The sequence below is a fragment of the Bacidia gigantensis genome, assembly GCF_019456465.1.
Source record: "Bacidia gigantensis strain McMullin 20006 chromosome Unknown contig_278, whole genome shotgun sequence".
In the NCBI taxonomy this organism is placed as follows: Eukaryota; Fungi; Ascomycota; class Lecanoromycetes; order Lecanorales; family Ramalinaceae; genus Bacidia; species Bacidia gigantensis.
The window spans coordinates 852376-877651 of NW_025408606.1; the positions used below are offsets into that span (position 1 = coordinate 852376).

The 25276-nt window shown below is 49.7% G+C and overlaps 11 protein-coding genes and 1 non-coding gene across 12 annotated transcripts; 4 read left to right on the forward strand and 8 right to left on the reverse strand.

Moving 5' to 3' along the window:
* Nucleotides 1-136: 136 nt before the first annotated feature.
* Nucleotides 137-1171, forward strand: KY384_007707 (uncharacterized protein; the record flags this gene model as incomplete). The annotated part of the gene is made up of 3 exons (XM_044816198.1): nt 137-594; nt 658-919; nt 980-1171. The coding sequence occupies 3 exons, from the start codon at nt 137-139 to the stop codon at nt 1169-1171; spliced, it is 912 nt and encodes a 303-aa protein (XP_044666838.1).
* Nucleotides 1172-1501: 330 nt separating this feature from the next.
* Nucleotides 1502-3874, reverse strand: KY384_007708 (uncharacterized protein; the record flags this gene model as incomplete). The annotated part of the gene is made up of 4 exons (XM_044816199.1): nt 1502-3190; nt 3237-3503; nt 3554-3733; nt 3791-3874. 4 exons carry the CDS (start codon nt 3872-3874, stop codon nt 1502-1504), a joined length of 2220 nt encoding a protein of 739 aa, XP_044666839.1.
* Nucleotides 3875-4385: 511 nt separating this feature from the next.
* KY384_007709 (uncharacterized protein) lies at nt 4386-6953 on the forward strand (the record flags this gene model as incomplete). The annotated part of the gene is made up of 1 exon (XM_044816200.1): nt 4386-6953. One exon carries the CDS (start codon nt 4386-4388, stop codon nt 6951-6953), a length of 2568 nt encoding a protein of 855 aa, XP_044666840.1.
* Nucleotides 6954-7316: 363 nt separating this feature from the next.
* KY384_007710 (uncharacterized protein) lies at nt 7317-9906 on the reverse strand (the record flags this gene model as incomplete). The annotated part of the gene is made up of 2 exons (XM_044816201.1): nt 7317-8217; nt 8312-9906. The coding sequence occupies 2 exons, from the start codon at nt 9904-9906 to the stop codon at nt 7317-7319; spliced, it is 2496 nt and encodes an 831-aa protein (XP_044666841.1).
* A 1261-nt stretch (nt 9907-11167) lies between these two features.
* KY384_007711 (uncharacterized protein) lies at nt 11168-12040 on the reverse strand (the record flags this gene model as incomplete). Its single annotated transcript, XM_044816202.1, has 1 exon — nt 11168-12040. The coding sequence occupies one exon, from the start codon at nt 12038-12040 to the stop codon at nt 11168-11170; it is 873 nt and encodes a 290-aa protein (XP_044666842.1).
* Nucleotides 12041-12983: 943 nt separating this feature from the next.
* On the reverse strand, nt 12984-14286 carry KY384_007712 (uncharacterized protein; the record flags this gene model as incomplete). Its single annotated transcript, XM_044816203.1, has 2 exons — nt 12984-13543; nt 13821-14286. 2 exons carry the CDS (start codon nt 14284-14286, stop codon nt 12984-12986), a joined length of 1026 nt encoding a protein of 341 aa, XP_044666843.1.
* Nucleotides 14287-14645: 359 nt separating this feature from the next.
* KY384_007713 (uncharacterized protein) lies at nt 14646-15942 on the forward strand (the record flags this gene model as incomplete). The annotated part of the gene is made up of 2 exons (XM_044816204.1): nt 14646-15078; nt 15128-15942. The coding sequence occupies 2 exons, from the start codon at nt 14646-14648 to the stop codon at nt 15940-15942; spliced, it is 1248 nt and encodes a 415-aa protein (XP_044666844.1).
* A 144-nt stretch (nt 15943-16086) lies between these two features.
* On the reverse strand, nt 16087-16678 carry KY384_007714 (uncharacterized protein; the record flags this gene model as incomplete). The annotated part of the gene is made up of 2 exons (XM_044816205.1): nt 16087-16362; nt 16436-16678. The coding sequence occupies 2 exons, from the start codon at nt 16676-16678 to the stop codon at nt 16087-16089; spliced, it is 519 nt and encodes a 172-aa protein (XP_044666845.1).
* A 597-nt stretch (nt 16679-17275) lies between these two features.
* Nucleotides 17276-17364, reverse strand: KY384_007715. The gene has a single exon. It is a non-coding gene; the product is annotated as a tRNA-Thr (tRNA).
* A 473-nt stretch (nt 17365-17837) lies between these two features.
* KY384_007716 (uncharacterized protein) lies at nt 17838-19926 on the reverse strand (the record flags this gene model as incomplete). Its single annotated transcript, XM_044816206.1, has 4 exons — nt 17838-18198; nt 18249-18422; nt 18468-19165; nt 19216-19926. 4 exons carry the CDS (start codon nt 19924-19926, stop codon nt 17838-17840), a joined length of 1944 nt encoding a protein of 647 aa, XP_044666846.1.
* A 1123-nt stretch (nt 19927-21049) lies between these two features.
* KY384_007717 (uncharacterized protein) lies at nt 21050-22492 on the forward strand (the record flags this gene model as incomplete). The annotated part of the gene is made up of 5 exons (XM_044816207.1): nt 21050-21279; nt 21335-21605; nt 21654-21723; nt 21781-21930; nt 21984-22492. 5 exons carry the CDS (start codon nt 21050-21052, stop codon nt 22490-22492), a joined length of 1230 nt encoding a protein of 409 aa, XP_044666847.1.
* Nucleotides 22493-22516: 24 nt separating this feature from the next.
* Nucleotides 22517-25066, reverse strand: KY384_007718 (uncharacterized protein; the record flags this gene model as incomplete). Its single annotated transcript, XM_044816208.1, has 1 exon — nt 22517-25066. One exon carries the CDS (start codon nt 25064-25066, stop codon nt 22517-22519), a length of 2550 nt encoding a protein of 849 aa, XP_044666848.1.
* Between the last annotated feature and the right edge of the window lie 210 nt (nt 25067-25276).

Genomic DNA, 25276 nt, shown 5'->3' on the forward strand with positions numbered 1-25276 from the left:
CAATTGGTACGCCCAATTAACGAGACAGTGACTTCTGGTGAGCCGCGTCATCAATGTGTGATGAAGGCTACGTGCTTAACACTTGTGACAGGGCAAACACTCCTCTGTCTACCATCCCATCTACTGGACATCCGCCATGGCTATACGCATTGTGCATAGTGACATGCACCTACGTAAAGCTCTTAGTAAAACCGAAACCGACATCACGATCAACTCTTGCTCCTCAACGTCTACCGCGTCCAGCTATGAAGTCACCCAAGGCGTCATCACGTGCAGCGAGTCCTCCAAAGACATAGAGTTTCTCCACAGTCGCAAAGGGCTTTCTCGAAGAATCCCCAGGCGCTCAATTGATCCAACTTCGACGGTTCGAAAGCTCAAACCATCCGAGACCCGACACGCATCGCTGTGCTTGGCAGAAGCTTTCATTGACGACGATACTGCCCGCTACTTCACGCACACTCCGGACCGCGCGTCTTGCTCTGATCAAGACCAATGGAATTTGCATGTCTTTATTATGGAGCAGTTAGTTAGAGCGCATATTGTGTGCGGACTCGCCACCGTCATTGGCGACAATTATGACTCTGTCGCGCTTTGGTACGTTCTCAATGCTCCCACCAGACTACCCTGATTACGGGACTGTGCCCTGATGCCCAACAGGATGCCCCCTGGTAAAACGATGGACGGCCTCAAATCCAGAATGCATAAAGTGCTGCGCAAATGCGACTTCGAAGGCAAGCTTTCCGAAGAAGGCATGACTCGCTTTTTCGACGACTTTTTCCCCAAGCTTCACGAAACCAAGCACGAGATCCTCGGCAGCAAGTGTGATGCCAATTCGTGGTACTTGGTATATGTGGGCACGAAGATTGGTAGTAGGAAGAGGGGGTATGCAAGAAAGCTTATACAGCATACACTAGACAAGGTACGTGAACATGCATTGGTTCTACAATTTCGGGCGACACAGAAGCTGATTTGAGAGCAGGCAGATAAGCAAAAGGTCCCATGCTATCTTGAGAGTAGTAATGAAGCGAACACGAAACTGTATAATAGCCTTGGCTTTGTCCATATGAGAGACATCGAACTCACGAGGGCTGAAGAGCCGGTCAAATTGGATATCATGACGCGCCAACCAGTCAAAACAAAATCTAATCGATCCAAGGCCGCGAGGGGGTGAAATGGATAATGAAATTGGGGATCTGACATTGTAAGAGGAGGGATACTTCATCATTTTTCGGTACAGTCTACCTGTTGCGAATAGTGATTGCGCACAGGTGCGTGTTTTCAACCTGCAGTAATTAGGCATCATCGGATTTGGCGCGTGAAGCATATGATACCCTTGGAGCGAACATGATGAAACGCCTATTTCAATATAATGACTTTGGTACAGATACTATCTCCACTCGAAACCTTCGGTAGTGCTAAGCAATACAAGAGCATTGTTCTGATAGGCAACCCAAACATCTGAGAGCTTTTTTGCCGCGTTGATTCTCAGAGTTGCCAGAGTTCAGCAACGTTCAAATACCCGATATAACCCCTTAAGATCTGCCACCTCAACAACGCCTTTTAGGAGGCCTCGAGTCGCGACCAATCGTGCCCTCAAGGCCGGGAAAAAAACGTGCTCCAGAGTCCGCTCCATCTCTGTCCGTTTGACTGCCATCGCTTGCTCCTGCACCATCTCCTCTTCATTTCCAACAGCTTGACCACCGTCGTGATCCGCCATTACTGTGTCTAGGCTTTCACTTTCTTTCCCGACTTTCATCGTCGAGTATGGCGGTAATTGCTCCATAGCGTAAAACCTCGCCAATTCCCTTAAAAATGTCTGAAAACAACCTGTTTCATCATCCCATTCAACGCATGGCCCCAAACGCATCAAGAATCGTGGGAGCCTTGCCAAAGAAGGCGTGTAAGCCTTCAGCAGTAGAGGCAGACTCAAGAGCTCGCCTTCCAGACTTATTTCAAGATTGAAATATTCCGCTAACATTTTCTTGCGTGACAATAGTTGGCGAGTCACAGTATCGGGCACCCTGTCCCATTCCACTTCTACATTACCCTTTGAATTTCCCTGCTCATGTTCAACCCCGGCACGTATCAGAGCCCGGATGTCTAGAGGCTTCTCAAAAACGATGGTCCCAAAATTCCCAAAATCAGCCAAGCCAAGTTGATAGAAGTATTCTGTGCTCACGAGCCCATAGTCTACCAGAAAGAGCTTGACGCCGCTTTGGATGGCGGCAAGTCGGCGGTATGGATCTACCAAGCCAACGTATGTAAGACACGCAAAAGTCTCGGTCAGCGAAGCGTGCATGTCGTTACGAACAGCCGCTCGCAGAGTTTTGATTGAGGAAAGGCGGCATTCAGTGCGCATTCGAGGCGAGTGAAAATAGTCAGGTCCGGTCGTCGTCCGAAGCGGACTTGAAGAAACTAAGCTCTTATTTGAAGGAGGAAGCATAGAAGTAATCTTTCGCGTATTGGGGTCTGTCCGAACGAGATTATTCTCGTGCGGTTTTACAGGTGTAGCAGGTGGTTGCCGAGATTGCGTAGCATTCGCAGTCGGATGTGACGTTCTGGTATGTGCCGGGAGGGAAGGCCGGTTGCCATGAGGCAAAAGAGATTGCGTTGTGAACGTCCTACTTGTATCTACTTGAGCCAATTTTTCGCGGATCGAGGCACAAATGCTCTCCGTAATCTCGTCCTCATTCAGGAAGTTCACTTCGCGTTTTGTTGGGTGTACATTCACATCTACGCGTTGCGGGTCGACGTTGACGCTCAAGTATATAAATGGGTGACCGCCCTTCGGTAGGTAGGCCGAGTAAGTCTGCTCAAGAGCCTTCTTCATCGTCGAAGATTCCACGGAACGATGATTAATGAACAATATAAGCGTAGTCTTCTTGATATGGTAATTGGCATTGCTTGACCATCCACTTGCCTCGAAGCCCCACCTTTCGTCACTACAGTCAAACTTGAGGAGTTCATTAGCTATGGTGCTCCCGTGGATTTGCCGGATGCTCTCAATTGTGCTGGCACTAGATGGCGTGGAAATGCTCATGGCGGCATCGCCATGCTTCTTGCACGACAATGCCACGCCAGAGCAATGGATTGCGTAGCGACCTACCACATCCAGAATTTTGGCATATTCTTCGCTGGGTGAGCGGAATGCTCGCTGCCTCGATGGGACATTGTAGAACAGGTCTTCGACCTGAGAGAATATCAGTGAGGACTGGTTCATAGTCATGTTAGCGCACAGTTATCTGAGTGCCACCACGTCCAGCCGTAGGCTTCGGATCTGAGCTTTGACCAGGCTTCGCTGGTACCAGTTTACCGTCTCCATAGTGGGCTCGCCATGCACAACTGGAGTCTGCAGTCTTCGTCGTGATCGTCAGGTGTGCGATGTGACTGATGCTAGCCAGCGCTTCGCCCCGAAAGCCGTACGTGCCAACAGTCGTCAAGTCTTCAAAAGTCTTCAACTTGGACGTGGTAAATCGCTCGCAAAGAATGGATAAGTCTTCTCGCTACCAAAGTCAGTCAAGCGTTCTGGGGCTACACGCCATCCGTTGCTCACATGAATGCCGTGGCCGTTATCTGTGATCTGTAATAGCTTCAAGCCACCATCTTTTACAGCTATCTCCACAGCCGTAGATCCAGCATCCACTGCGTTTTCGATCAGTTCTTTGAGGGCATGTACAGGTGCAACGATGATCTCCCCGGCGGCAATCTTGTTGACCACATCTTGATCGAGAGCCTAGATAAAGGACCATCAGTGAGGTCATAGTCCACAATACTCATGCCGTCGCTGTACTTTGATCCGCTTCGGAGATTGGGAAATTGCATCTTCGGCTTTTCTCTTGCTGCCTCTCGAGAAATCTTCAGAGGACTGCATCATGTTGTAGAATTGAAAGTGATCAAGCGTCGGCTCCTAGAGGCGTGGCTTGCCAGTCTTGCCTGTTCCAAGCTGCTGTAGGTCTAATTCCTCCAGCCGCGCGTGTAGTTCTCTCCACGACTTGAGGCATCATCTGATCATCAGAATGAAGGAATAATGATGGAAGAGAAACCAACCACAATGCAATCAAGCATAACTCATGACCTTTCCAGGGCCTTTCCAGGCGTCGGTCCAGAAACTACGCTGTCATACTTGTCCTGTACCGTAGCGCTTGCGGGTAACTTCAATCACAAATGCGTAATTGTGCTCATTAGCCTTCTGCAGGTGATGGTCACCCAGACGCTTGCTAGACGGTCCAGGCCGCCATGTCACAGGAGACAGTCTGCACATCGATCTTCATTGTCATGTATGCCCTTTGCAGAAAGCTATGACATTCTTTGACAAGGAGACGAAGCGATCATTTCTGACCGCCGACTTTCCAAGCGCTATCATGGGCCAAAGGTGATGCGACAGGATGTCTCGACAGAGGCTCTTCGCCAGTGATGAGGAGCTGGGCAAGAAGAATGACGACCGCAGGCCTGACGGCCATGCAGCGACTGCAGCATGGACAGTGCGACGGCCTTCGCACAACATAAGGAAGAGAAAGGTCTTGTACTGGCTCTGTGGTGCACTTTTTGTATTCCTCTTCATCAAGAACATCCCTACCGACGTTGGGCCACATCCACGATGGGCTGATACAAGGACCTATCAAGCTCCTGTTGCTGAGGGCAAGCTTACATCCCCGACCAGTACACCACCGAATTCTAAAAAGCCACCGCGCCCTACAGAACCCTCAAGCGCACAGGAACACTACCACGATGGCCCTATCAAGTTCTGGCAATTGGCGGCATCCCTCCACGCAGTCGCAAAATTGGGTGGACAGAAAGAGCTAAACAAGAATGTCTTGTTTGCAGCAGCAAGTCTGAAAAGTGTAGCTGAGCTTTTACCCCTTGCATGTGAAATGAGTCAATGGGAAAGAAACGATGTCCACTTAGCCATCATGGGAAGGGACGACATGGAGATGCGCGACATACTGACTATAAATGGAGTCTCGGAGGAGGACTGCAATGTCCATTGGCATGATGCACGTCCTGATTTTTCAAGATGGAGCTCAGATTTCAGGATGGAAAGCAGCGTCGCCGCGAGTCTAGAGCACATCCAGACTTTCGTTCACCCTCAAGTCATTCTAACCGATGCTCCAAGCAGGGAAGAACAATATTTCGTCAATGGTATCAGAGGAAAAGCGCTAGACCTGTGGAAGCCCTTGATTGAATTGCCGCTGGACGCCATGAAAACGTTGACGTGGATCACCCGTCTCGATAGCTCGTCTCTTGCGGCCTGGCCGCGGGTATATATTGACATCTTTATACAGGCGCCTTCGGAGTCCTCAGGCTCTGTAGTACGGCTCCTCCGTTCAGTCGAGAGCGCCGATTACTTTGGTACCAGACGTCCCCATTTGACAATCGATTTGCCCGCGGAAATCGATCCCCCTACCTGGTCGTATATAGAAAACCTTGTATGGCCGCCGACTGATTGGTCCGGTGCGCCTCATACTTCTCAGGTCACGTTGAGACATCGCATATCTCGGAAGACGACAACGGCTGAGGAAGCCTCTGCGCGGTTTTTGGAGGCCTTCTACCCAAAAAGGACCATGGATTCTCACGTCGTTCTACTTTCTCCTCAAACAGAATTATCGCCCTTGTATTACCACTATCTTCTTTACACCGTCCTCGAATACAGATATTCCCGCCACTCTAAATCAAATGAAGCTACGAAAAATATTATGGGTATCAGCCTTGACCTGCCCGCCTCCTACCTGGACGATGAAACTCCTTTTGTAGCTCCCATCCGCAGGGAGGGCAAGAATAGCAGCGACGACGAACGGACACAGGAGCAGTTGCCGTTCATGTGGCAATCTCCTAACAGTAACGCAGCGCTGTATTTTGGCGACAAATGGATGGAATTCCACTCCTTCTTAGCCTTACGACTCACAAAAGGCCCATCAGATCCCTCGAAAGACTTCAGTAAAAAGCATCCCGCCTGGCTTCAATATCTGTCAGAACTCATGCGTGCCCGCGGTTATTCCCTCCTGTATCCGGGTGTTTTCGCCGGTGAATTTGAACTCGCTACGGTTCATGATGAACTCTACAAGGTACCCGAGGAGCTCGGAAGGCAAATTACGCCGGCAGAGTCATATGGGGAGCTTCCAGCACCAGAATTGCCTCTGGATGGAAATGCCACGTATTCTCGTTCTGCACCGCCCAACGTTGAGCGCCCCCTTATTGAGTCGTCATTAGTTTCGCTGCTTCCGAACAAAGGTGATCTGTTAGAGACGAGCCGCATACCACTACTTTCCTTTCAAGGTAAGTTCCTTACCTCACAATCTTCTGGTCAGGCCGCGATATCACATTCGGATCAATTTCGGCAATCAACAGGCGGCTGTGACAAGACTCATTCTGCTCCCGGACATCAAGTTTTCAAAGCTGTAGACCTCTTTTGCGATCCCAACCAGCCTTTTGACTATTTCAAAACGTCAAGTCCGCCTACATCAGAGGAATCTCGGGCTTCCACAGAACCCCCACCGGTACAGAATAAGCCCTGGGATGCGGATCAGATTACGAAGGAGGATGCCGAGAATGCTAGGAAAGAAGCATCTCACCATCTTGATAGGCAAGCGACGACTGAAGTGAGAGAACCTGACACGCCAGATAAAGTCAGTGAAGCCCCGCCAAGATCTAGTAATAAGGGTCAGAGCAATAAGGATGTGGCTGGGGCAGAGAGCACGGAAAAGCTTCTGGCTACGGGCAAGGACGAAAAAATCAGTAGTAGCAAGGGAGACGGCGAGGTTGGAGTGAGTGAGGACCAATTCAAGAGGGGAGAAGCAAAAGTCGTTTCAAGTACTCAACCCCCAGCGCGTGATCGAGATATCACAGTGGCAGATTTGAAGCCACCAGCAAAGCCAGCTAGCGCTTTTGAGAAACAGAAGCCACAAGCGCCTAATGAGAATGAGGTCGAGGGTGAAGACAGGAATCCTGGTTGGTAGTACTCAAGGTCAGGATGATACCCCGTTGAGCGAAAGTGAGTACGCTCAATATCTCTTTATTCACGTTACGATACAGATCAAGGCACGTAGTAAGCGCGCCGTTTAATGTGCATATGAGCGTCAGTGTATAGAATAGAATAGTATTCCTACCCATTGAATTGATATAAATTTTGTCTACCACGTACGATTCCGCACTTCCCTTTTGTTAATCTTCATTGAAGCTGTTAGCATCTGGGATCGAAGGCTAGGCGAACTCTGAAGGGTTTCCTCCTCGGGTATGATTTTTTCCTCCGTCTCGACGTCTCAAGCTACTGATAAATTTACAGTCGAAATAAAAAAATGAAGTTAGTGAACATCGACTGCTCAGAACCGAGCCTTCATCTTTGACCGTGATGAGTCTCTCCTGCTCTTCTTCCTTTTGACAAAGCTACCGGGTCCTTCCTGGCCTATCACACCGTCGACCTTCGCATTCTCGAACAACTGCTGCCCCAGACTATCCGTAAGCCTCAGTACTCTCGAACTGACAGTTGCTCCATCCCTCCGATTCTTGCCTTCTCGTCTCGACTTGGCTATCATCTCGATATAGTCCCACAACCTTCCTTGCGAGATAATTTGGCCTGTTTCAGGGTCTCGCTGAGGCGCCCACTCCTCCGCCAAGCAGATTAAAGAGCGAGATTTCTTGTCCTTGCCGTTCTTCTCGATGAAAACAATCCCTTCTTCCTCGAAAATCTGAAACGCATTCTTCAGCGTTTCCTTGTTGACGGCTTCGAAATAAGATAAGTCGCCTTGATGGTACAACGTCTTGCCGAGGAGCTGAGCAGTATCCTGTGCCTTGGTAAAATCAACCCACGTTTCTCCAGCTTCTCCTTGCGGGGTCAGTGGTTGAGTCAAGCCCATCAGTGAGACACTACCAAGCCACGTAGATTCGATGAAGGGCCAGATCAGGAAGCAATAGAAGTCAAAATTTTCACGACCACTGGCTCTCTCTTGAGCTGAGACTTGCGCCGAGAGGAGTTTACCTGTAGCGTCTTTTGTCAAGGAGAGCACACCATCGCTCTCCAAACCGCTCAAAGTGGCGTTCAGATTTGCCAGCAAGCCAGCAGTTGGATAGATGAACTCGCCCCTGAAGAGTTGGGAGAGGAATGCAACCTGCTCATATAGGGCATTGAACGACATCATTTGATTGTCGGGACCACCGCCTTGCTTCACTTTAGAGTACATTGCGGCCGAAACCAAAGCCTCAGAGATGAAAAGATGGATAGTCCTTCAGCAAACCGGCGTCAGCAATGCTTCTTTAGACTGCGAGAAGGAGTCACGGGACATGTCTCTCAAGTCATGACTCCGAAAACATCACTTACATATTCCTGTAGAAAGAAAGCTGGAAGCGGTCAACAGCGTAATACGTGGTCTCCGGTAAACCAGGCACAATGCCAACGAGCCCTGATCCCAGCACCTCAAGTCCACGATCCACGACAGCCTCAGTCGGTGCGCCCGCAAAATGAGCGACTCGTCCCCCTTTGTTCCTGACTCGATCACTCAGCCAATCAACTCGCCGTATAAGCTCGCCTTTGCCAACGCCACGACCACGTAGAGTGAGGAGAACTGTCCCGATCAACGCAGTCGGCATGACCACGGACACAGCATTGATCTCGGAAAGAACTCTGAAGCCCAACGTCCGAAGCAACCGGACCCGATTATCCTTGCGGGAAGTGCCCTTTGGCGAGCTCGGAGACCTGGGTTGAAATGCGTCGATCCTCGCTATTTGGTCATTGAGAAACTCACGCAGGGACCACGGTTCATGGAATCGAACATCTACCCTGCCGAGTCGTAGGGAGAGCACTGAAGAAGCAGACAAAAAGTCTTGCAAATTCTCTTTTGGCTTTGGCTGACCAAGAAGCTCGCTGATGTACGATTCTGTCTCGACAACTTTATCGTATTGTGTACTGACTGGGCAGATTATAGCGTCATTCACCCTCCCAGACAGTACGCTATCTAGAAGAAAGCTCAAGATGCCAAATTTGGGTGACAGCAGCTTCCCTGTCCTCGAACGCCCTCCCTCGATGAAACACTCGAAATTGTACCCATTTTGCAAGAGTGTGTCAATGTAAGCTTGCACGAGAGTAGTGTACAGCGCGTCCTCGCCAAAGCTTCTCCGAATCCACATTGCACCAGCATGTTGCAGAAAAGCTCCAACGACTGGGAAATTGAGGTTGTCCCCAGCGACGACCGTAGGCAAAGCAATCCCAAGCCGATAGCAAATGATCTGTAAACTGACATAATCGACGTGGCTCCGGTGACAGGGTAGGAAGATGATTGACTGCTTCTTCCCTGCCGCGTCTTCCGCAACGGACCTCAACCTCAGCACTTCCTCGCTTGAAACATGAATACCCTGATGATAGGCTCGAGTCAAGAGTTGCGTGCATACATAGTATGCTCCCCTGATGAACCTCTTGCTCTCCATCTTGCAGATCATTGCGTCTGTCATCTCAAGCGCTACCTCCTTGAGACTCTCCTCAATCGCCTCCTGCCTCCTCTTCTTCTTCTTCTTCTTCTTCTTCTTCTCTTCCAAATCTGTCTCTGAGCCAAGCAGACCCTCACGCTCCTCGATCAACACTCTGCTTCCTGCCAACTCCTCGAGCTTCTGCCTCAACATCGGCGTCTGCATAATCATCCGCTTCATATCCTCCGAAAATCCACTATAGAATATTGGTTGTCCTAGGACATCATCGTACGCCCGCCAGCCCTGACCGGACACGTGTAGCGAGACTTCACGTAGGAAGTCAAGTGGTGATTCGCGGAAACGAGCCATGTGCTCGACAAGGTTCTGCTCGCCATCTCCACCAGGCTTGGTAGACGGTGCGACATAGCCGCCTGGATGGAGGGTGACTTGATCACCGAGAATGTCGAGATCGGGAGGTGAAGGTGGGGAAATTATTTGTTTGGGCCAGGGCATGGCTGCTTAAACCGTAAAGTAGGAGAGCCATCAATACCACAAGGACCACGAGGCAGTAATGCGAATCGCTGTAGCCATGCCTCAATCAGTAGCCTCTACAGCCTGCGCCTTAACATTGGGACTCATGTAATAGCGATCATTAGCATCTCCTGAGGACAAATGAGTCGAGAAGCGAGGCTTGAGGCTCCTCCGCTCCGCTCCGCTCCACAGCCCCACCTCCTTCAATCCTCCCCCACCACCATCCTGTCCCCTTGCAATGGCATCGATACTCGATCCATGGGGCACTCGAGCTGTCACAATTGATCAGTAAGATGCTCAGGGACATGTTGTTCCTGTATCTCTAACGGCAGAATTCCAGCGACTCAGACAACAACCCTCTCCTCCTCCAACCCATTCTCGCTCCGCTGCTCTTCCCGAACGACTCCTCCGATGCGCGCGACCACTGCGCGAATGAGCGCACCTTTCTTTCCTGGCTCCGTCTCAGTATATACATGTCTGTTGTAAGCGCCGCGATCATCCTCTCCTTTCATCTGAAATCCGAGCCTACAAGCTTGGAAAGGAGATTCGCCCTACCAGTGGGGTTGACGTTCTGGGTCTTAAGTCTTGGATGCTTGGTCAGTGGGCTGGGAAATTATTTGAAGACGGTGAGAAAGTATGCTTTAAGGAGGGCCCTGGTGCAGAGTGGGTGGAAAACGCAGGTTGTATGTTGCAAGGCATTAGATGGACAGGAGAGCAACAGATACTGATGAGGATTTAGGTCTTTACGATTATAGCTTGCGCCATTGTGGCAGCTTGTGTGCTGTTCTTATCTACTGGCGCCGTATCCAGTCGATGAATACTTGCCAAATTGTCTTGACGAAATAACCTGTATGATTGGGTTGACGGCCTCAGGATGTTAGCCAAGTCGAGATGCCAGCGGGAAACGCCACTCAATATTCTTCTAACTGAGAAGCTTTTATACTCATCTACCTCTGACAACCGGTTCAGGTATCGGTCCTCCACTAGGTCAAGAGCCCCCGACAATGGAGGCGAGAAGCCCGTATTCAGATCTTTAGAGTGACCAACCCGCCGTCTCAGCAACTTATAGGAGCTGAGAACTGCCCTTGAGAGTGAACGATGCTGGTTTGCAGAGCCTCCTGCAACCTTCCATCCACAATCACACAGATTCACCTGTGCTTTGGAGAGTATACAACAGTCAGGCGATCGTTGTTACACTGACATTGGAGCCCGTTCGACGCCTCAAGGGCTCTATCTTTCATCTTCATATTTCCGCAATCCCATCTGTGTCGGACTCCGGTTCCCCAACAGATGGCGTAATTGCCTTCGCTGGTTGATCTTTATCCGAGAACATCACGCAACCTTCAGCCCAAGGATCTTCATCACATCCGAACAGCCCACTCCACAACCTCTCAAGCGTGTACAGAAAGAGTGGATGCTCAGGACTACTGCCATCCATCCACCCTAATACTTGCCAGGGCTCTTTCTCTCCATGGATCCAGTGGTGCTTGGGGGCAACGACGAGTTCGAGCAAGTATTCGTAGATCCTTTTCGGTCTTGCTTGTATTCGATCTCGCGACACGACGAACTGGTTGTACATGGCGACGCGTTGCTTGCCTTGGCACACCTTATCCGTGTAGAGAGCCATAATTTGTGGCACCAAGGGGAATTGATGGGTTTCCGGGCCTTCGCAGTCGCCGCAATTGCACCATCCAATTCCTGGCTCATTCAATCCGTGGTTGATGAAACCAGTGCTGTTCTTCAATTGGTAGCGAAGAGCATCATAGTGCGCTTCGTCGAACAGGCCTGTCGCTTCGTTGAGTCCGACGGGGTGCTCGTGGATGAACATGGTAAACCGGGCGAGGTTGTCATAATTTTTTACAATGTGGTGCAAAAAGGTGCCGCCCTCTCTGCCACGGTTACGCAAGTGATGAAGCTCGTCGCACTTGGATATGCTCATGAATTTGTTCGTTTCGTCGAGCTTACTCTTGGTGTATACTGTTGTTTTCGTGCCCAGCTTCCAGATGTTGGGCATCGTTCTCAGTTGACTTAGCCATGTGTTCATGGTACGTGGCCCTTCTCTGCTGTGCGCGATGACAATATGCAGCTGTGGTGTGTTGTCTGAAGGCGTATGCATGTTCTGTAGAGCCGGAATGCGATATTCTGGCAATGAGAAAGCCGGGCCATGGATACAGAGCCTCCATATCAACGAGAGGACAGCAAAAGTTGCAAGGCAGATAGTTGTTCGGGGGTAAGGAGGGTCTTTTCTAGGTACAGATCTTGGAGAGCGAGAATGTAATGGCAAGATGGTCATCGTAGGCTGTGAGGTATCAGTCAGGGGTGAAGCGTCGATTTAACACAGCAGGTCAATAACTTCATTTTTCGGGCCTATACATTTGAGCGCAGTATTGATATAGATTGTTGTAAGATCAGGATTGAAGCAAAGGGTCGCTATCCACTTTGAAAAGAGCAAATTTGTCTCATTGCACTCCCGCGACCGTGCCATAACGACTTACCGGCCATCGTCACATGTGGCGGTGGCACGAAAAGCTGGCTCGCAAGTTTAGCCAATCTAGCACGCTTCATAGAAACAGACGAACGAAGTGCAACACTAAAGACAGCACCATGCAAGCAATGACTGAAATATATCACACTTATCTTGAATCGCAATTTTTGCCAACGTCGATGATTTTTTAACACCCAGGTGTTCATTAACATGTGAGATCTCGAACTAAAACCCTCGATGCAAGATGTGAAATGCAGTTGCGACTCAATCTCGGTGAGGCTAAGTAATGCAACGTTCTGAAGAACACCCAGAATGAGGACTTGATCCCCCAATAGCCGAATCTAGAAAAATCATATAGGTCAAAAAGACATAAATCGTCAAGATCTAAAGATCCACTGAGCTGGTACAGAAGGCGTATCTCAAAATCACAAGCTGAATTCACCATCAATGGGCGCCTCCGACATCTCTGTTCAAATTCGTTCTGCTGCTCCGGTCTATTGACTATTTGCAGTCAGAGTTTCTTCAGCTCGGGATCTAGAACCCATAAGCTGACAAAAGCTGTGATCCCTTCACTTCAAGCATCTGGATCATTGTCTTCTTGGACCTTGTCAGCAAAGCACCCTGATTCTTCCAGCCCCATCAAGTAATTCCTTGCTCGAACGCACACAATGCTAATGGCGTATGCATGCCAAACGTCACGTCCGTCTAGGGTATGGTTCAGGTTGGCGATTATCTTGATCGGTCTTGCAGGCTGGCTCGGATCAAACGTAACAATTGATACGACGCTAAATTTAATGATCATGGCGTACAGCGTTGGAGTTGAATTTGAAGAAACCTGCAATGTGCGATTACTCTCGTTCTTGCCGTTGCTGAACGCATCTTGCCATTGATCATGCAGTATTTTCAGCTTATTAGTGGTTCTTCTGACAGTACTTGCGATGGCTTCGCCAGCCTTAGCAGCTACGATGACAATTAGATTGGGATAGATTTTGTGCTTCAGCTTTGCATCGCGTATAGACCATCTTTGGTACCTTTCGATACCTCTATTTAGCGATGATTCGGGCCGTTGTCTTTGATTGAGCGCGTCTCGACAGCGTGGTCCGTTATCCACAAGGGTCTGGAATTCCGTGGTGGCTACACTCAAAAAGTGATCAGCTTCTACATGTGGTATCACGAATATCTAAAGCTTTACCTTCTGCTAAGGTGGTATGGTGATTGTCAATTAGCCAGCGCTGCGTATTCTTTGTGAAAAGAATATCTGGAATGTTTGGAAACTAGATGAAGTCTACGTTAGCACTGGCTCCTTAGTAGGCTTGCAAGGGTACATTGCGTAAAAATAAACAGCGGTCTAGAACGACATCTTTGGGATCACTTACATCCCAATGCCACCGTTCAGGCATAAGCGGCTCACATCCACGACTGTCGAGCTTTGTGTAAAGCCAGATTTCTTCACTTGACCAATCTTTAAAGTCATGTTTTCTGGACTCAAGTTTGTGACCCCTTTGCTTTGACTTTTTGTGAGGGTGCGAGTTAGTCCGTATGTTCTCCTCAAAGTCTAGAGAGGCGTCTGATATTTGGTCGGTAGGATTAGTGTCACTATCAACATGTACTTTATCTGTGCTGCGTTGACTTCGAGTGAAGAGGTTGCCGAGGAATGGGATGCTCCATCGGCTGGTCTTCTGGCCTCCAGGTCGCCGACGCTTTATGATCCTTCCTCTTTTGACTTTGTGCAAATCAGAACTTTCTCCACTTAGGCCTATTGCTCCGCGACTTGAGGTTCCTGAACCATTCGCGCCATTTTGGTCTGTTACAGCTGTGGAAAAGGCTAACTTAGCGAAGGGAGAGAGAACTCTCGCAAAACCACAAATGAGCACCATAACGAAAGTGGACTATGTTTAGCAAAGGAAAATGAATTTGCAAGGAAGGATGTCGCAACGGATTGAGCGGCCTATCCCAATCCCGAATGAAGCGCAATGTGACTTTGAGGAAACCTTAGATCGCCATTGGGAATGCGGAGTGGAGGCAGCATCATACATGTCAGAACGACAGAAGCGATTTCAACGCCTTGAAGATTGTACACTGGCATCTAGAAGCGGGCATGTAGTGTCGAAGAACAAAGCAGTGAATGAAGAGCACTAGGCTTGGCGGCCGAGGGGGCTCTAGCTTGCGGTCCCCGGGTAAACGAAATGCCGGGGCTGCGGACAGGAAGTGTGAAGAGCATTCGGCTTGTCTCATTATGTGGAAACAGCTGCAGACCGCAATAGCCTTCGCTCAACAGGCCACGCGATCCGTTGGTCGTCTAGAATCCGTGAGCTCATCGTTCGGCCTATCAAAGAGGCAAGGTGTATGTCGAAGATGCTTCCAAACCAAGGGCCTTTACCGGACTGTACGAAACACTCCGGAACTATGGTGGAAACGGCAACGACATGGACGGACCTCTTTTGTTGTGTATCGTATATGGGAATACTCTACTAGAAATGGAAGTCGACTCGGAGAACAGCGCGAGGACCTCCCATCGACGCAAGAGGGGCGCCGCTCGCGACTGTCGAAGAGAGTTTCTCACCTGATGGACAACGTCCAAGCCAATGTATTCATAGCTGGACAGCGGCTCAATGATCTGACTGGATACTCCGGAATCGAAGCCCTCAAGCGAGAGATCGAATGTCAAGGTACATCCCAAGAGACTTTTGATGCATCTAGTCCTGATAAGGGTACCAGAGCAGACAGTTGAGTTGATGCGCAGCTCCCTTCAGGAAGCTCGAGACGCATATTCCGCAGCAATATCGACTCGCGCATCCTCTCAACGCGAAGTGAACGAGCTGCTTCAACGAAAAAACACCTGGTCACCTCAGGATGTCGAGCGATTTACGGCCTTATATCGCTCTGATCACGCAAGTGAACAAGCTGAAGCATCGGCTCGAGCCCACCTCGACGAGATCGAAACACGGTCAGAGGAAGCTGGTGCAAGGTTGAGCACGATCATACTTACACGATACCATGAGGAGCAGATTTGGAGCGATAAAATTAGGCGCATGAGTACGTGGGGTACGTGGGGCTTGATGGGAGTAAATGTGTTCCTCTTTCTCATCTTCCAGATTGGAGTTGAGCCATGGAGAAGGAAAAGGTTAGTCAAAGGGTTTGAAGACAAGGTTGCTGAGGCTTTAGAAAAAGAGGCGAGGCTGACCGGAGCAAAAGCCTCAGAGCGAACACCAGCAGACGAGAATCCGAGCGAAGTAGTCTTGATTGAACCCAGTCTTACCGAAGGACTTGATGCGAACGTATCGTTGGCTTCGAGTGGAACTGTTCTACCATCTGAGGCGCCTCATGCTACAGAAGTCAGCACTGTCGTAGCAGTTCCTGAAAACGCATATCCAGCTTCGACCATTGAGAGCGTCAGACAGTCTCTCAAGGACATATTCAGCGAACGAGAAGTTGTTATCAAGCGTGTTGATTTAACGACAGCAATGCTTGAAGGTTTCGGAGCTGGCATTGCTCTCATCGGAGTCCTCGTCATATTCCTACGCCCCCATTAGTGTGAAATTCTCGGATTCTGACACTATATCTTTGGCAACCCGCTATCTGATATATCAATTCAAATCCAAAAGACATGTTGCACCTAAGTCTCAATTTCTCTCCGTTAGAATCATCATCTTTGTACGCTAAAATATTAAGCCTCCTCATTCCATTAAGAATCTCAAGAATCCCTGTGCTACAAGCACTCCGTCTTGCGGCTTAGCAACCCTTCTCATACCGTCTGTGAATAGCTGTTTATTAAACACTCCTTGATAGTGCCTCTTCTCCAGCAATTCTCTCTCTATCTCTTCATCAAATTCAGGGTGGCCTTGTACAGAAATCAACCGCCGCGAGATATACATTCCCTGCACTTGACACACATCCGTCGATCCCAATGCCTCTACACCCGAGACGTATTCGCAGACAATATCCTTGTGCATCTGACAGATACTCTGTCCTCATCAGCCAAAATGATTCCTTATCTGACTACCGCATTAAGCATGGAGCACGTACCAGCACATCCTTGCCACCAAACAGTTCCTTGCCCTTCTCCGTCTGCTGTACTTCGCAAACACTGACCTCCCAAGTTCCCCTCTCATGCTTCGCCACCCTAGACCCCAAAGCTCTCCCGAGAATCTGATGTCCAAAGCATACTCCAATGACCTTCACGTGCGGATGTTCGAGCGCTTTCTGGGTATATTCCACGAGCCGCAGAATCCATGGTTCATCATCAAATGAATTAAACTCTACCATCATTGGCGTCTTAGTAAGATGCTCTTGTATGACACACAGTCTAAACGGGATGTGGGGAAGGTGACCCACATACTGCTCCCCGTAATCAAGACGGCGTCTACCTCCCCCAAATCAGGATACCCTCTCCGTCTCCTCCACCCATATATTCCTCCACAATCCACATCTTCCCCGTCAGGATCGGGGTGAAAGACATCCCACCCAGTCAAAGCGAGTTGAGATCTTGGGACTGAAGAGGCGTCGGCAGCTTTATGTAAGAGAGAGGTAAACACGCCTCCGTAGCTGCCGTATTTGGCGCTGGTTTTTTCCGGCGGATCGTCAGCTTCAAGGATCGCTACATGGTAAATGCGAGTTCCTGAAGGGAGAGACCCCATCTTTGTTCCTCCCTGCGATGGTCTTGGATCTTATCATGTGAATAACAAGTGAAGGTGAAGTGCGAGGGTCGTTCGAAAACGATGGAGGACTATCGATAAGCTGGCCTGGCTTGGCATTGATAACTCAGCTTTCTATAATTCGGTATGGTGCTTGTAAGATATACCTCTTGTAGATTAGAACGACTCCTGAGTTGCTCTATATAGCAAAAAAACTCTGCAGTACCAGTGATGCCCCCTAGTGGAATCGAACCACTGATCTTCTCATGGGCGTAAGACTCATATGCATACGAGTGAGACGCATTACCACTGTGCCAAGACTAATTGACAGAAATCAGGAATTGAAGGAATGAATGCATTTTTGTAGGCGAACTTACGGGCTTTCCAATCCGAAGATCAAATATCCATATATATACCTGACAACTTTTGCTTCTCTTTCCTAGCTCGTAGCCTCGTTTTCTCTGGCCGAGGATGTGACAAAACGCTGCCATGAATGGGCGAGTTCTCTTAAGGGAGCAATTTTTCAAATAAAAGGCTCTCCTTCAACGACCCGCATTACATTTAAAGCCTACTGTAGATATCTTTCCCTCTTTTGGTGGTAACAAGGACCAATAAAGCCAGTACCTTTTATTTTCCCTAGTTCAGAGCCCTAACGCCATGCTAATATGTAATCTCATCAGTCATGATCAAGCATCCGGCTTCCCAGTTTATAGAAATCGCCACCAACGTAAGTAGATCAACAAAACCCTGACAATAACCGTCTCTCTAAAAGTTCACTCTGTGCTGTAAAGTCTTTAGAAGTGATTGTAAGATTGATGCACCGGTGGCTGAATCGGAGGAACGTAATGTCCTGGATACGGATGGTCCGCAAGGGCGAAATCAGCCTTCGCAAATTGCGGATTGACGATGCCCATGGGCGGCAATCTTGGGGGCGGGGGAAGTGAAGTGCTGGACGAGTATCCGTGGTTGGTTTGTTGGGTGGAATCATTGTTGTGGCCCCATTTCCTTCGAAGAGCATCGTACATGAATTGGAGACGCCAGCCAGTCTCCTTTTGAACTCTTTGGAGGATCTGAATGACTTCGTCTTGTTCTGCACGATCTGTGAGGCATTCCGCACATGTAGCAAGACAGCGAGTGGCTACACTCGCCACACCCCTAGATATATTGTAAGATGAAGCACAAAGCCGTGGATGGAACACACTGACCTGTCCTTGACATGGGCGACAATTCCGGCAAGCATGTGAGCGTGGTGCAGTTCCAGATCATGCATCTGCTGCGCAACCTGCGTGTTTGTATGTGATACAGGGTTGGTTTGCGACAGCAGACATATTCCGGTATGATAGAACATGCGAGCAACTACTGCCGTCCGCTTGACGAGCCTGCTCCTGTCAGAAAATGGCCATTCGGAACGGGCCACAACTCACCAGACTTCTGGGAAGAGGGATTTGGAGGTCGTCCTAAAATTTTGAAGATGACCTAGCGGCTTCATGGTTCTTGGTGCACGCAACTCCCAGCCATCAATCCAAGTCTTCCACCTGTTCCACTCGTCACATTTATTCTGCATCCGCATATGATCTAACGGAACATCTCCCGGACGAGGCACCATCGAGGCACGGAAATTTGCGATCTTCGCTAGAATCCAGATCATTCGATGCGTCCAGATCTCCTCTCTTCCTGGTTCGCCGCCGTTGTCAAAGTTCATGTCTAGTCCCCAATCATCCGGGTTCCACGCGACTTGCCAATTAAAATGTAAACAACTCAGCAATTCCATGCCTACATTCAACCAAAAGCAGGCTGCGCCAACACCAACAGAGTTTGCATTCCAATTACATTCTTTGATCATCGCACGAGCACCTGCGATATGATTCATCCTCTGTAAAGCTTTTTCCGTCATAGTCTCATATACATTAAGAATAACCGCAGTCGTTGCACACACGTAGATGTCTCGGTAGGGATTCTGCAATTGGCGCAGGAGAAGAGTACTGGAGAGCTGATAATAATCTGCTGCAGTTTTGTCATCGTATGCTGAGTTGACAAGATTCATATGCCGGGCACCACATGCCAAGAATGCATTCAGCAGCATCCGGTCATGCAGTGATTCATATGGGAGTATCCTAGAGAACTTTGCTATCGTCAGAACATGGAAGCTTGAAGAGCAGACGAAAGACGTACGTATTTATCACTATCCAGACTATCCATCCAAATGCCTACTTCCTCCACAAAGACTTGCATGAAAAGGAGCTCCGTTGGATCAGTAAGCATTTCCCTGGTCTCGTTCGCTTGTTCACCGTTCGAATAGGTAGAGACAGCACCTAAAGTATGGCTAGAAAAGGTTGAGTCGGAAATGGTGGAAGCATGGCGCTGGTGCTGGACCTGGGTGTCATTCGACATGCCGGACATTGTGGCCTGGTACTGGTCCATTGGGTTCGGAGCAAATGATTGCGAAGGTAATTGTTGATGTTGGAGTACGGGCGCATTGAGAATTGAATCGCTCATGTTGTTGCTAAAGTCATAGGTCGGCTCGTCCTTCAGGGAGACGTGGTCCATTTCGGTTGTAATGTTGGAGTAACGATCTATTCCTCCCTTGTATTCGGAGGCGATTTCTCTTGATTCATCCTGGAACATGAGGGTCCACTCGTCCGACGCGGGGGTGAATGGTGGTGTCTTGACTTGGGTGTCGATAAAATTCAATCGCACTCCTCTTTTACATTCCCTATTCGACTTCTTGCAGTTTTGGCAATCCGGTGAACCTTCGTCGCATTTCAGGTGCCTCTCACGACATGTCAGACACCCAGTCCGCACCCTTTTGGGTCTTGCGGCTGCGACGGCTGCTGCTGCCACCTCTGCAGGAACACTCGAAAGGAGCTGCTCACTTGTCGCCATCGAAAGGGGCCCCAGGGGAAGGGAGCTGACCCGACTGGGAGCAGGAAGGTTGACCACGTCCTGGCGCAGCAGGATCAAGACCAGCAGCGACCACGCTGGCGAGGTCTGAAATCGGACACGAAAGGTGCGCGACAAGTTCGATGTAGAATTAGGGAGTCGTAACGAAGGGGGTACCCGATACGAGATGCATTATTGCGGAGCTGAACGTTCGACCAGGGGGTGGGGGGTGACGCGAGGGGGCTAACTAGAGAGGTCTTAGCGTCATCTCCCTCGTGCCTTTCTTCGAATGTCAATCGATCAATCAATCAATCAATCAGTCAAGCACCTTTTCAGTATTCACCTTACGCTTATCATTGTGTTCCACTCACCACTGCACCAGGCCACGATTGTGTCAGCACTGATCGTAGCGAAGCCTCCATCCCGTACGTCATCTGCGGTAGTCCAGCCGGAGATGCACGGTCAGTGAAAAGTGAAAACAAAGTCAAGCCCAGACCACGTTTCCGGCATTCGTCTGCAACGCGATCGAGCTCTGCAGCGTTGCCGCATCTTGGGCTAGAACTAGAAGCCGGCCAGGCGTTGCCAATTTTATGTCATCCCGTCGAGGTCCAAGGCTTCCCAACCCGACAAGTCAGGAAGCTCTTACTTAGCTCACAGCTTTGGCTTTCTTATCACGTTAATGTTTGCCCGCTGGAGGAAGTGCCCTTCCGAATCCAACGTCCCGCCAACGTCCCGCACTAGTTCTGCCTTCAAGCGGGAGACCGAGGCTGAACATGACTGAGCAGAAAGTGCCTGCCGAGGTCTTGATTTCTCACCTTCGCCTGTTCCTTCGACAAATGCGTTGTACGGACGTCTACCAGTCTTTCTCACCTGTTGATCGGGTCCCCAGACCCTGCTGGACCTTCAAAATGCCGAGTCTCACGTTCCTTGTCCCTATTCCAAGCCGACAATCGCTACCGTACAGGTAATAAGGCTACGGCTACTGCATCCAAGCACAGTGGTACACACATGTAGTTCCCTCCATGTTACTCTAATTTTAAATAATCCCCCATCTCTCTCATGCATCAGCGTTGGCGAAAGAGTTGAGTGGTAAATTCCTGGAAAAGCGACAGTGCTGGCAGGCTTGATGGCCGCACAGAATTTACCACCTGCCCAACCAGCCTTCATTCTCAGAGGCCATACTGCTCAGATACACGCTCTCCATTTCACACCGGGCAATGACAGGCTGCTTACGGCCGACGCCGATGGCTGGCTGGTTTCCTGGAATCTTGCGTTCAAACGGCCTGCTGCGGTATGGAAGGCTCATTCAAACGCCATCCTAGCTGTCGGGTCTTGGGGTCCAGAGATAATCATAACGTATGGCTTTTCAACGGATGGAACGACGTTCAATGGAGCTGATCTGATGCAACAGACATGGTCGGGACAACCAGCTACTGGTTTGGCGACTGAGCGAGCAGGACGAGGCCCACATGGACAAGACATTGCCGGTGGAGGCCGATGCCTTCAACTCTCAGCAACCTTGGCTGCTGCATGCGATGCCAGTCAACGCGCTGAATTTTTGCCCCTTTGCAATGTGTTATGATGGCATGCCCCACGCTATCTCAGCGCGTAACGCTGTCACCGACACTACAGTCATCTGCCCAATTTTGTTCGCAGTGCCAAATGCTATCGATTCTGGAGGAGTAAGTCAACGTCCATAGCAACACCTTCATCGTTCTCATGTCACTTAGATCGACATATTCGAGCTTCCCTCACGGAAGAGAGCCGCTACGGTCAACTCTGATCGTTCAATCACCACAGGTACGAATGGTCTAGACGCTCTGCGAATCTCTCTATGTGGGATCTGATGTAGTCTAGGTATGGTGATGGCACTCGGAATCATGGCAGACACCACGAAGATACAACTTGCAGCTGGCTTCGAAAGTGGCCACACTATGGTGTTTGTGCAAACTGATCCTGCTGCTCCTTTCGAAAGGCTGTATTGTGCGAAACCTCACTCTCAACCAGGTTTGTACTTTGCCATCAGATCATGTCAGAATATTCTTGACTGACATCTACAGTACTCTCCATGGTCATATCTCCATGCAAAGACCACTATATAACCTCATCCGCTGACGCTAACATCGTCAAACATCCCTTTCCCTCCGCCAAGAGCATTTTCAAAACCGAGTTCAAACCAATCCGAGTTTCTGCCACTAGGCATTCTGGCCAGCAGGGCTTATCCTATCGGTCGGACGGCAAACTTTTCGCCACGGCGGGCTGGGATTCAGCAGTCCGTGTGTATTCCGCCAAGACGATGAAGGAACTGGCCGTGCTCAAATGGCATAAGGAGGGCTGCTACGCCACTGCATTTGCTACCGTCAAATCTTTAACAGACCGAAGTTATGACTCTAATTCATGCTCAACCGTTGCTCACGAAGATCCCGAGAGCAAGAGCTCACTGGGGATAGCGTTTCGTGTCTCACAAAACCTGAGCATTCAGGAGAAACGGAACAGGGTAGCTCAATCAACGCACTGGGTCGCGGTCGGGTCGAAAGATGGCAAGATTTCTCTTTGGGATATATACTGAATCCGCTAAATGGGGTATCACTAATCAACCAATGTTAAATTCTTCAGCACCAGCCAAGTGCTCCTTCAATTTCGCCCGCATCTTCCTGGCCGCCTCAGCGCTTGGCTCTGACGGATCAATCTTGCCTCTCCAGTCTGGCCTTGCCTTCTGATAGACCTCGTCCGAAGGGTTTGCATTCTGCTCCTTGCCTTTATTTCTACCATTCAGTCGCCTCTTCTCGCCCCTTCGATCTTTCGAGCCATCCTTATCTGCTTCGCCCTTAAAGCGGCCCAAGCTTCCAGGTTTTTCTCTCAGCGCAAATGCCTTCGCCAAGTGCCCTAAATGCAAATCCTTGACATCAAACATACCCCTTTCCTTGACAACGTGGGTCGCGTAAGCCCTCACATGGCTCACATAAGCCTTCTTCGCCATCTCCCCCATCTGTTCATGGTCAACAACCCATCTCTCGACCTCAAGCTGCCACTCTGTTGCCTGCTCGTCCCATTTTCCGCCAAAATGCCCCCCGGCTCCAACGTCACCTGTTGCAACCCTCGCCTCGAACCCCTTCCTCAACACCTCCTCTGCCGTCTCACCTTTCAGGTTTCCTTTACCTGTTCCAGACGCACTCTTCAGTACTTCCACGTAACCCTCCTCCGCTCCCGGCATCAGAAAACACACAGCTCTCCCCTCACGCCCAGCTCTAGCCGTTCGTCCTACACGATGAAGATGTTCATCAGATGAGAATGGGGGATCATACTCGATCACAAAATCAATGTTCGGTAGATCTAGGCCTCGCGAGGCTACGTCTGTGCAAAGGAGGACGGATGGGGTTGTTGTACGGGAGAAGCAGGACAGGGTAGCGGTTCGGAGGGCCTGAGGAAGGGAGCCGTGGAGTTTGAAGAGCTGAAGCGTGGGGTTGGCCGGGGAAGAGAGAGTGTTTGAGGTGGAGATAGTGGGAAGAGACATGTGCTTGGCCGACCCTCTTGAGGACTGGGGTGGTCGGTCGTGCTCTAAATTTTGATTGTCGGGCCCGGTCCCGATGGCACTCTGCTCCTTAGGAGACTTTTGGGCGATCTGCTTGAGGGCTTTCTTATTATTGGCGGCAAAGTCCGAGAATACTTTTTCCGGGCTCAAAAAGGAGTTTTCACCTCTGCGGAGGACTTCGAAATGAAAGTCTACACTGTCTGCGCACGAAAGAAACACAATGACTTTGGTTACCGAGCCCTTTCTGGCGAAAGATCTCTTTAATAGTGCATAAAGTGTGACCAAGCGTTGTTTTGCTGGTGCAATGATATAGGCTTGCCTCAGCTGCGACGGTGCGAGGAATGGGCGCTGGATCTCTTCACTGAATAAGAGTGCGGGTTTTGAGTTTTCCTTTTGTGTCTGCTCGCTACTGTCGTTGTGATCTCCACTTATCTCTGGTAACTTGGTCGCATCTTCAGGCTTGATCATTTTAGCATCTTTGAGGCTAAGATCTCCTAATCGTTGTACCCCTATTTTCATTGTGGCACTGCATAGTATGTTTCTCCGATGCTGTGGGAGTCCTTGGAGACTTCCTGTAGTCCTCGCTTGAGGCTCAACTCTAGATTCAGGATTTGTTGCATCTTTGCCAGGTTTTTGATTCTTAAGAGCAGCAATGATAGTCTTGATATCAGCTTCAAATCCTAGCTCGACAAGTCTATCACCTTCATCAAGCACAAGCCATCGCACGCTGAATAGATCAAGTGCCTCAGTGTTCTCGATGTGATCGACGAGTCGTCCGGGTGTAGCAACGAGGATGTTGACGCCCTTTCGGATACGTGCTTTTTCGTGATTCTTTGTCGATCCGCCGGTGACTGTACCATGTACGAGCCAAGGCAGTCTCGTCAACAGCTCAGAGAGCGACACATCAACCTGCTTAGCAAGCTCTCTAGTCGGGACTAAGATTAATGCGAATAAGCCAGATTTCCGACTGATCTTTTCATTGGTGCATAAAGCCCGGAGAGACATGAGGTGTTGAATGATGGGAATGAGGTACGCCAGCGTTTTACCAGATCCTGTCTCAGCTTGTATGAATGCATCGCTGTCTCCCTTGAGCAATTGAGCGATGGCAGCTTTCTGTATCGCAGTGGGAGTCTTGAGTTTCAGCGAGGTGAGAAGGTGGGAAGCGAGCGCCGGATTGACACCAAGGGAAGTGAAGTGGATGGCACCGTCAGGAAGCGGAGCATTCGAAGGCTGAGAGACAGCCTCTTGATCTATTGTGGATATATGGGGCGTGGTCTTTGCAGACGGATTGGACGTGAAGAGAGAGGAAATGACTGCAGACTTCGTGGAGGACGATTGACTAACACGACTGGAAGAGGAGTTTTCCGTTCTTTTCTGCCTTTTGCTGGGCGGAGATGTGTCACCATTCAGTAAAGCGTTCTCGGGCTTTGAAGATGCAACATTCTCTTCTGTGCCCACGGCAGCATTTACGTTGTGATGCTTTTGACTCCGCCTGACAAGAGACTTTTTCGCCCGCACTCGATCTTTCCAATGTCCACCTCTGAAAACAGTTTTGATTTCTGCAGGTGTATCATCGACCGCAAAGTTCATCAAAAGGCCATCGTCGGCCATGACTACATGGGTGCGCACGCAAGATGGAAATCATGTGGAAGAAAATGGCATGAAGCTTCGGCGTTTGCGGAGATAATGTCAATCACCACGAATTCGCCGAAGCTGCTCACATCTACACCGTAGAACTGCCGCTCTTCACGTTAAGAGCACGCGATCATTGACAGAGTGCCCTTGACAATTGGATTATCATGTCTGTACTATGGGAGGAGA